At 38.4% G+C, this 11,214-nt stretch overlaps 2 protein-coding genes across 2 annotated transcripts in view; both read left to right on the top strand.

Annotated features, from left to right (window-relative positions):
• Positions 1-8,794, top strand: part of LOC131604776 (uncharacterized) — a 47,377-nt gene extending 38,583 nt beyond the window's left edge. Inside the window, exons 2-5 of the mRNA XM_058877196.1 lie at positions 6,081-6,502; positions 6,635-7,085; positions 8,268-8,659; positions 8,701-8,794. Of these exons, the coding sequence (XP_058733179.1) occupies positions 6,081-6,502; positions 6,635-7,085; positions 8,268-8,659; positions 8,701-8,794 (1,359 nt within the window). The remainder of the gene's footprint in view (positions 1-6,080; positions 6,503-6,634; positions 7,086-8,267; positions 8,660-8,700) is intronic.
• A 325-nt stretch (positions 8,795-9,119) lies between these two features.
• Positions 9,120-9,849, top strand: LOC131604777 (uncharacterized). Its single transcript, XM_058877197.1, has 2 exons — positions 9,120-9,741; positions 9,827-9,849. The coding sequence occupies exons 1-2, from the start codon at positions 9,120-9,122 to the stop codon at positions 9,847-9,849; spliced, it is 645 nt and encodes a 214-aa protein (XP_058733180.1).
• Positions 9,850-11,214: the final 1,365 nt, after the last annotated feature.

Genomic DNA, 11,214 nt, shown 5'->3' on the forward strand with positions numbered 1-11,214 from the left:
ATCTTGTCAGAGGACTCCCTAATCTGAAATTCAAATCAGATGCTCTTTGTGAAGCATGTCAGAAGGGCAAGTTCTCCAAACCTGCATTCAAGTCCAAGAATGTTGTTTCTACCTCAAGGCCATTAGAACTCTTTGGCCCAGTCAAAACAGCATCTGTCAGAGGGAAGAAATATGGATTAGTCATCGTAGATGATTATAGCCGCTGGACATGGGTAAAATTCTTGAAACACAAGGATGAGTCTCATTCAGTGTTCTTTGATTTCTGCATTCAGATTCAATCTGAAAAAGAGTGTAAAATCATAAAGGTCAGAAGTGATCATGGTGGTGAATTTAAGAACAGATTCTTTGAAGAATTCTTCAAAGAAAATGGTATTGCCCATGATTTCTCTTGTTCTAGAACTCCACAGCAAAATGGGGTTGTAGAACGAAAGAATAGGACTCTGCAAGAAATGGCCAGAACCATGATCATTGAAACCAATATGGCTAAGCATTTCTGGGCAGAAGCAATAAACACTGCATGCTATATTCAGAATAGAATCTCTATCAGACCTATTCTAAATAAGACTCCTTATGAATTGTGGAAGAATAGAAAGCCCAGCATTTCATATTTCCATCCTTTTGGATGTGTATGCTTTATTCTGAACACTAAAGATCATCTTGGTAAGTTTGATTCCAAAGCACAAAAATGTTTCCTTCTTGGATATTCTGAACGCTCAAAAGGCTACAGAGTATACAATACTGAAACATTGATTGTGGAAGAATCAATCAATATCAGGTTTGATGATAAGCTTGGTTCAGAAAAACCAAAGCAGTTTGATAATTTTGCAGATTGTGATATTGATATATCAGAAGTTGTTGAGCCAAGAAGCAACGCATCAGAAGCAGAGCTTCTCAGAAGCAAAGAATCTGAAGATCAAGTATCAGCTTCTCTGGAGAATCTAAGCATTTCTGAAGAACCATCTGTCAGAAGATCATCCAGACTCATCTCTGGTCATTCAGAAGATGTCATTCTTGGAAAGAAGGATGATCCAATCAGAACAAGAGCATTCCTTAAGAACAATGCAGACTGTCAATTAGGCCTTGTATCTTTGATCGAGCCAACTTCTGTTGATCATGCTCTAGAAGATCCAGACTGGATAATTGCTATGCAAGAAGAACTGAATCAGTTCACAAGGAATGATGTTTGGGATCTTGTTCCTAGACCAGATGGATTCAATATAATTGGTACAAAATGGGTCTTCAGAAACAAGCTCAGTGAGAAAGGTGAAGTGGTAAGGAACAAAGCCAGACTGGTGGCTCAGGGTTACAGTCAGCAAGAAGGGATTGACTACACAGAAACCTTTGCACCAGTGGCCAGGTTAGAATCTATTCGTCTATTAATTTCATTTGCCACTCAACATAACATCACTCTCTATCAGATGGATGTTAAGAGTGCCTTCTTAAATGGTTATATAGATGAAGAAGTTTATGTCCATCAACCTCCTGGTTTTGAAGACTCTATGTCTCCTAATCATGTTTTTAAACTGAAGAAATCGTTGTATGGATTGAAACAAGCTCCCAGAGCTTGGTATGAACGCTTAAGTTCTTTCCTTCTGGATAATGGTTTCACTAGAGGAAAAGTGGACACTACTCTCTTTTGTAAAACCTTTAAAAGGGATATTTTAATTTGTCAAATATATGTAGATGATATTATTTTTGGAACATCTAATGCTATACTTGGAAAGGAGTTTGCTGAGTCTATGCAGGCTGAGTTTGAAATGAGCATGATGGGAGAACTCAAGTACTTCCTTGGAATACAAATAAATCAAACATCAGAAGGAACGTATGTTCACCAAACCAAGTATGTGAAGGAACTTCTGAAGAAGTTTAATCTTCTAGACTGCAAAGAAGCCAAAACTCCTATGCATCCAACATGCATCCTAGGTAAGGATGAGGTAAGTAAGAAGGTAGATCAGAAGTTATACAGAGGTATGATTGGATCTCTTCTATATTTGACTGCTTCTAGACCTGACATTCTGTTCAGTGTTTGTTTGTGTGCTAGATTCCAATCAGATCCTAGAGAATCTCATTTAACTGCTGTTAAGAGAATTCTAAGGTATCTGAAAGGTACTACTAATGTTGGCTTAGTTTACAAAAAATCTAAAGAATACAACTTAGTAGGATTCTGCGATGCTGACTATGCTGGAGACAGAATTGAAAGAAAGAGTACTTCAGGAAGTTGCCAATTTCTTGGAAGTCATTTGATCTCCTGGTATAGCAAGAAGCAAGCAACTATTGCTCTATCAACAACAGAAGCAGAATATGTCGCTGCTGCTGGTTGCAGTACACAGATGCTCTGGATGAAGAGTCAGTTAGAAGATTATCAGATATATGAGAGTAACATTCCTATATTCTGTGATAATACTTCTGCTATATGTTTATCTAAGAATCCTATTCTTCATTCAAAGGCTAAACATATTGAGATTAAACATCATTTCATAAGGGACTATGTTCAGAAGGGTGTTATATCTTTAAACTTTGTGGATACAGACCATCAATGGGCTGATATCTTTACAAAACCCCTGGCTGAAGATAGGTTTAAGTTCATTCTGAAGAACATCAGTATGGATTTATGCCCAGAATGAGAAGATGAGAAGTTCTTATGTATGAGTATCTTCTGAAATGAAAATGGATTATTTTCTAATCAGAAGTTCTGATTGAAATCTTTTAGAAATTATGATTCGGTTATTACTAACGTTTCATTGTCTAAGTTGATTCAGAACCTCTTTTAAAGCAAAACAGCTATAACGTTTGATCTCGGGATGGTAAACCTGTCGTTACTGTTCATGGATAAGCGCGCGTGCAGTTGAAGGGACGCCGACCATAGGTAACTGTGCTAGTCACCTCATTTGTCTTTATTATCTCTCCTCATGTCACGTAACATTAAATGCTATCCATCATTTTTTTTCATTTTATTTTCTTTTAAATACTCTTCAAACGCTTCTCCTTTCCTCTCATATTTTTCTCTATTACACTCTGTCTTTGTTTTCCTTCTCTATCTTTTAGCATTCATATCAAACTCTAGCTGTTCATTATCTGCAAATCCATCATGAACTCTTCATCAAGCCCAGGAAACCATGAAAATGATCAAAACAAAAAGAGAAAAGCTGTTGAAACATCCTCTTCCAAACCCAAAAAGATAAAAATCACCTATGACCCTCTCAAGGTGAATCCATTCGAAGCAAAGTTATCTGGAAACTATTCTAGACGTGTGTTTCAACCCCCTGGTGAAAGCCCTCCATCATCTCCATCTTCTTCCTCATCTTTTTACCTTCAAGACTCAACTTCCTCCTCATCTAACCTTTCCTCTCCCTCAACCCTTTCCAAAGAAATCTCTTCATTTTCACCTGGTGAGAATGTTGTCTCTGATAAAGATTGTGGAAGATCTGCATCAGAACCAAGTCTCCCTGACCCCTCGCCTAGAAGCCCAAGAAGCAGTCAATGATGCGTTTCACTCCTTCATGGCAAGGAAAACTGCAACTAATGACAGGGTTCAAGACATGCTTGCACAGATTTTGTCTTAGCTAGGGTCTTAGTCTTTGGTCTTAGTAGTTTTCTTTCCTTGTTGCATCTGCTTGTCAAACATCCTCTCTTGTAATATTTTTTTATTATCAATGAAAAGTTTCTTTGGTTTTACATTCCAGTGATTTTATTTGTCGTTTTATTCATCTGAATCTTTTGAAATATTCTTTTTGATGTTATGACAAAAAGGGGGAGAAGATAAATGATAAATGATTTGATTAATCTATCAGTTGCTGGGTAGAGCTCCCACACATTTTCTAACAAGAACTGCAAGTTCTATATGGTTTAAGTGTTTTGCAGGTATAAAGAAGTGAAGAGAATCTTCAAAGAAAACACAAGAAGCAAAACCATAAGAAGTGTTATTCTGTAAAAAGAATAAGCCCATGGAAACTGAAGCAAGCTGAGTGCTGTCAAGCTTCAGAAATCAGAAGCAAGAAAGAAGAATGAATCAGAAGCACTGATAATAGAATTTGATCCATATTTGTCTATCTGCTCTGACAAAATTCTATTTGCTCTGATACATTATTTTAGCCTATATGGCTCTAATACATATCATGTGTTCTAATATACATTTTATGTTCTGACTCGTTCATGCTGACTTTTGTCGTTTAGTTTTTGTTCTATAACATTTCAGGATGTAGAGATGCTCTGATGATGCTCTGGTACATTCAACAATGTTCTGATACAAATCTAGCATGAAGTGATGTTGGTAGAAATTCAAAGCTCTGAAGCTATCCGAGGGAAGCAGAAATCAGAAGCTGTGAATGTTCTAAAGATCCAGAAAACTCAAGTTCTGAAGCTGTCCTAAATGGAAGCAGAAATCAGAAGCTGTGAATGTTCTGAAGATCAAAGAAATTCAAGTTCTGAAGCTGTCCTAAATGGAAGCAGAAATCAGAAGCTGTGAATGTTCTGAAGATCAAAGAAATTCAAGTTCTGAAGCTGTCCTAGATGGAAGCAGGAATCAGAAGCTGTGAGTGTTCTAGGGATCTAAGAAAATTCTAGTTCTGAAGCTGTCCAATGGAAGCAGAAGTCAGAAGCTATGAATTCTCTGAAGACAGAAGCTTATGTGATTGTCTCTACCGAAATAATCAGGGAAGTCTTTTATTAAAGTTCTTCGAGTATTTATTTCAGGGGGAGATTATTTATCTCAGGGGGAGATTGTTAATCTCAGGGGGAGACATATTCATATGCTTATGCTATAGCTGTGTAATTTGTCTTTTGCCGTCTGCTCTTTCTGATCGCAAATTCATATCATTTATATATGTTTTTGTCATCATCAAAAAGGGGGAGATTGTTAGAACAAGATTTGTTCTGATCAATTATCTTAGTTTTGATGATAACAATAATATGAATTTTGCTTAAGATAATATGGTACTCTAATCCAATGCAATTTCCTTTTCAGGAAATATATAAAGAGTACGCATAATTCAGCGCTCAGAAGCTTTGTCTCAAAGGGTTCAGCATGCAACATCAGAACATGGTCTGGCAAGACATCAGAAGATGGCCGAAGCAGAATCAGAACATGGGTCTATGGAAGCATCAGAAGAACATGAGATCAGAAGCACTGAAGTTCTGATGGTATCACGCTCAGAAGCACTTCAAGGTCAGAAGATCAGAAGATGCTTTGCACCAAGCTGTTTGACTCTGATGATATTCAAACGTTGTATTCACAAACATCAGATCAGAAGGAAGTACAAGTGGCAAGCTACGCTGACTGACAAAAGGAACGTTAAAGGCTATTAAAGGCAACGTCAGTAGACACAGCGTGAACAAGGCTCGAGGTAGTTGACAAAAGCGTGAAACATTAAATGCAATGCTGTACGGAATACGCAAAGCATTAAATGCTCCCAACGGTCATCTTCTCCAACGCCTATAAATATGAAGTTCTGATGAGAAGCAAGGTTAACGATTCTGCACAAAACAACTCATATTAACTTGCTGAAACTCTGTTCTATTCAAAGCTCAGAATCTTCATCTTCATCAAAGCTCACTACATTGCTGTTGTAATATATTAGTGAGATTAAGCTTAAACGTTAAGAGAAATATCACAGTTTGTGATTATAGCTTTTAAGAAGCAATTGTAATACTCTTAGAATTGATTACATTAAGTTGTAAGGAACTAGAGTGATCGTGTGGATCAGAATACTCTAGGAAGTCTTAGAGGTTATCTAAGCAGGTTGTAACTAGAGTGATCGTGTGGATCAGAATACTCTAGAAAGTCTTAGAGGGTATCTAAGCAGTTGTTCCTGGAGTGATCAGTGTGTAATCAGAAGACTCTGGAAGACTTAGTTGCTGACTAAGTGGAGAACCATTGTAATCCGTGCGATTAGTGGATTAAATCCTCAGTTGAGGTAAATCATCTCTGCGGGGGTGGACTGGAGTAGTTTAGTTAACAACGAACCAGGATAAAAATAACTGTGCAATTTATTTTTATCTGTCAAGTTTTTAAAGCTACACTTATTCAAACCCCCCCTTTCTAAGTGTTTTTCTATCCTTCATTACGCTCTGAAATCAAGAAGGCTATAGGGTATCAGCAGATACGCGTTTTTCCTAACTTGGTAGAAAGCTGCAGAATTTTTGAGGAAGATAATGCTGCTCACTATAAGATTGTCAGTGATAGAAGAGGCAGGCAGAATCAGCAACGTGGCAAGCCTTATGACGCTCCAGCTGGCAAGGGCAAACAGAGAGCTGCTCCGGGCCATAGAACAAGTGGGGGAGGTTCTCCTGCTCCGATTGTGTGTTTTAGGTGTGGAAAGGCTGGTCACAAGAGTACTTACTGCACTGATGAAGTTAAGAAGTGTTTCCGTTGTGGCAAGACAGGTCATATGATGTATGAATGTAGACATAAAGAAGTGATTTGTTTTAATTGCGGCGAAGAAGGACACATGGGAAGTCAATGTCAGAAACCAAAGAAGGCACAAGCTGGTGGTAAGGTGTTCGTGTTGGCTGGTACTCAGACAAGCACCAAAGACAGACTCATTAGAGGTACTTGCTTCATCAATAGTGTGCCTTTAATTACTATTATCGATACTGGTGCTACTCATTGTTTTATTGCTGCTGAATGTGTTGAAAGATTGGATCTTGTGCTATCTTCGATGAATGGCGAGATGGTAGTTGAGGTTCCAACTAAAGGGTCTGTGACTACATCTCTTGTTTGTTTAAAGTGTCCGTTGTCGATCTTCGACAGGGACTTTGATGTTGATTTAGTGTGTTTACCGTTAGCCGGGCTAGACGTAATTTTGGGAATGAACTGGTTAGAATATAACTATGCTCACATAAATTGTTATAAAAAGACTGTGAGATTTTCAACTACCGAAGAGGAAGAAGCTAGTGTAGTGTCGTCTAAGCAGGTACGACAGTTGTTGAAAGAAGAAGTAGAGATGTTCTCGTTGATGGCAACATTGTCAATCAGAAATCAGAATATCATCGATGAGTTACCGGTAGTAAGTGAATTTCCTGAGTTTTTTCCGGATGAGATTCCTGATGTGCCGCTAGAAAGAGGAATTGAGTTTACGATTGATCTTGTACTGGGTACCAGACTTGTTTCTATGGCACCGTACAGGATGTCTGCATCTGAATTGACGGAATTGAAGAAGCAATTAGAAGACTTACTTGAGAAGAAGTTTGTCAGACCAAGTGTATCATCGTGGGGAGCTCCAGTGCTGTTAGTAAAGAAAAAGGATGGAAGCATGAGACTTTGCGTAGATTATAGACAGCTGAATAAAGTAACCATTAAGAATAAATACCCGCTACCGAGAATAGATGATTTGATGGACCAATTGGTGGGTGCGAGTGTTTTTAGCAAGATTGATCTGAGGTCGGGTTACCATCTGATTAAGGTTAAAGATGAAGATGTTCAGAAGACAGCGTTCAGAACAAGATATGGACATTATGAATATTCGGTGATGCCCTTTGGTGTTACGAACGAGCCAGGAGTATTCATGGAGTATATGAACAGTATCTTCCATGAGTATTTAGATCAGTTTGTCGTGGTATTCATAGACGACATCTTGATATATTCTAAATCAGAGCAAGAGCATTCAGATCATTTGAGGACGGTATTGCAAGTGTTGAAAGAAAGGAAGTTGTATGCGAAGTTGTCCAAGTGTGAATTTTGGTTGCGAGAAGTCAGTTTTCTGGGACATGTCATATCTGGTAGTGGCATTGCTGTAGATCCATCCAAGGTAGATGTTGTGTTACAGTGGGATACTCCAAAGTCAGCTACTGAGATCAGAAGTTTCTTGGGTTTAGCCGGTTACTACAGACGGTTTATTGAAGGATTTTCTAAGTTGGCACTTCTGTTAACCAAGTTGACGTGTAAGGGTATAATGTTCATATGGGATGCACAATGCAGAGAAAGTTTTGTAGAATTGAAGAAGAGATTGACGACAGCTCCGGTTTTGAAATTACCAAACCTAGGAGAACCTTTTGTGGTTTATTGTGATGCTTCTCTGATGGGTTTAGGTGGTGTACTTATGCAGAATGGTAAGGTGATTGCTTATGCGTCGAGGCAACTGAGAATTCATGAAAAGAACTACCCTACACATGATTTGGAACTCGTTGTTGTTGTTTTCGTACTAAAGATTTGGAGACATCATCTCTATGGTTCTAGATTTGAAGTTTATAGTGACCATAAGAGTTTGAAGTACCTGTTTGATCAGAAGGAGCTGAACATGAGACAACGAAGATGGTTAGAATTGCTGAAGGATTATGATTTCGGGTTGAACTATCATCCTGGTAAGGAAAATGTTGTGGCTGATGCTTTAAGCCAGAAGACCTTGCGCATGTCAGCTATGATGGTTAAAGAGTTAGAATTGATCGAGCAATTCCGAGATATGAGCTTGATTTGTGAAGTGACACCGCAGAGTGTTAAGTTGGGAATGCTTAAAATTGATAACGACTTTCTGAACAGTATCAAAGAGGCTCAGAAATTGGATGTGAAACTGGTAGACATTATCGTTGGTTGTGGCAAATCCGAGAAGAGTGATTTTAAAGTGGACGCGCAAGGAGTGTTGAGTATTCATCCTGGGGCTACTAAAATGTATAAAGACTTGAAGAAGATATTTTGGTGGCCACGAATGAAAGAAGACGTAGCACGGTTTGTGTATGCTTGTTTAACTTGTCATAAATCAAAAATAGAACACCAGAAGCCTGCAGGGTTGATGCAACCGTTAGAAATTCCAGAATGGAAGTGGGACAGCATTTCGATGGATTTCGTGACGGGGTTTCCTAATACCGCGAGTGGACACGATTCAATTTGGGTGATTGTTGATAGGCTTACAAAATCAGCTCATTTCATACCTATTAACATCACGTATCCAGTGGCAAAGTTAGCCAAGATCTACGTCAGGGTGATTGTGAAGTTACATGGTATACCTTTGTGCATTGTGTCGGATAGAGATCCGAGATTCACTTCTGATTTTTGGAAGAGCTTGCAAGAAAGTTTGGGTTCTAAGTTGAGGTTGAGAGCATGTGTTCTCGAACAAGGAGTTTCGTGGAGCGCTCATCTTTCGTTGATCGAGTTTACTTATAATAACAGTCATCATTCTAGTATCGGAATGGCACCTTTTGAAGCGTTGTACGCTCGGAGGTGTAGAACTCCACTATGTTGGCACGAATCCGGAGAAGGCGTAGTACTTGGACCGGAAATTGTACGAGAAACTACAGATAAGGTAAAGTTAATCCAAGAAAATATGAAGGCTTCACAGAGTAGACAGAAAAGCTATCATGATATGCGAAGGAAGGAGTTAGAATTTGAATCGGGTGACCATGTGTTTCTAAGAGTCACGCCTGTGACTGGTGTTGGTCGTGCCCTGAAGTCTAAGAAGTTGACTCCACGATTTATTGGTCCTTATCAAATTACACAGAGAGTTGGGTCCTTTGCTTATAGGGTGGCATTACCGCCTAACCTGTCGAATCTGCACGATGTGTTTCATGTGTCACAACTTCGGAAGTATGTTCCAGACCCATCTCACGTGATTCATATGGATGATGTGCAAGTAAGAGAGAATCTTACAGTAGAGACGATGCCGATTCGGATCACAGATCGTGAGATAAAGTCCCTTAGAGGTAAAGATATTCCGTTGGTGAAAGTAGTCTGGACGGGGGCTATCGGAGAAAGCATGACGTGGGAGATAGAGAGCAAGATGAGGGACTCCTACCCCAAGTTGTTTGAACAAGGTAAGATTTTTGAGGACGAAAATATCCTAAGTGGGGGAGAGTTGTAATGTAATGCCACGATTTCGACATTCATTTTATTACGCAGTTATTGGTGTATTTGGTGTTTAAACTGTTATTTTAATTATTATTATTATATTAGTTTAGTAATTAACTATAATATAGTAAAATGGTTAATTAATTATTTGGGCCAAGTAGGTGATTAGTAATTGGGAGGGTGTGTAGTAAGCCCATTAGCAAAATTAAGCATTAGTAAGAGATTAATAAAAATAAAGAAAAATTAGAAGGAATAGTTCTTTTGGCAAAAATTGTGAAGAACGTAGTGAAGGATAGAAAAACACTTAGAAAGGAGGGTTTGAATAAGTGTAGTCTTAAAAACTTGAACGATAAAAACAATTTGCACAGTTATTTTTATCCTGGTTCGTTGTTAACTAAACTACTCCAGTCCAACCCCACTGAGTGATTTACCTCAACTGAGGATTTAATCCACTAATCGCAACAGATTACAATGGTTTTCCACTTAGCCCACGACTAAGTCTTCTAGAGTATCCTGATCACAACCTGATCACTCTAGGAACAAATGCTTAGACACAAGCTAAGACTTTCTTAGAGTATCCTGACCACCACTTGATCACTCTAATTACAACTGCTTAGACACAAGCTAAGACTTCCTAGAGTATCCTGATCAACACTTGATCACTCTAGTTACTTACAAATTAATGTAATCAATTCTAAGAATATTACAAATGCTTCTGAAAAGCTATAATCACAAAAGTGATATTTCTCTTAACGTCTAAGCTTAATCTCACTAATATATTACAACAGCAATGTAGTGAGCTTTGATGAAGATGAAGTTTCTGAGCTTTGATTTGAACAGCGTTTCAGCAAGTTAATATTCACAGAAATTGTCAAGAATTGGTAACCTTACTTCTCATCAGAACTTCATATTTATAGGCACTTGAGAAGATGACCGTTGGGAGCATTTAATGCTTTGCATATTCCGTACAGCATTGCATTTAATGTTTCACGCTTTTGTCAACTACCTCGAGCCTTGTTCACGCTGTGTCTACTGACGTTGCCTTTAATAGCTTCCAACGTTCCTTTTGTCAGTCAGCGTAGCCTGCCACCTGTACTTTCTTCTGATTTGATGTTTGTGTATATGTGGACCTCCGATTTTTTTAATACCGGGCCATACCTCTGATCTGTAGAGATACGTGAACTGACTCTTTTTGTCGCTTAATGCTTTCGCATTTTGAAAATTCACAGAGTCGCCACCGACCTTTTATTTTATCCAATTAAGGAAAGGTTTATAAAAGAAACAGAAAAAAGACCTTTAAGAAATTCTGGGTAAGGGGGTAGGTTATACAAAGGGAAGGTGTTAGCACCCTTTGTATCCATGGTTATCCATGGGCTCTTAAGTTTGCTTAGCTCACTTGTTTTTCGATCACTTTTCAATTGCTCTGAAATTGCTCATAT

This window comes from Vicia villosa, linkage group LG5, assembly GCF_029867415.1.
Source record: "Vicia villosa cultivar HV-30 ecotype Madison, WI linkage group LG5, Vvil1.0, whole genome shotgun sequence".
Taxonomy (NCBI): domain Eukaryota; kingdom Viridiplantae; phylum Streptophyta; class Magnoliopsida; order Fabales; family Fabaceae; genus Vicia; species Vicia villosa.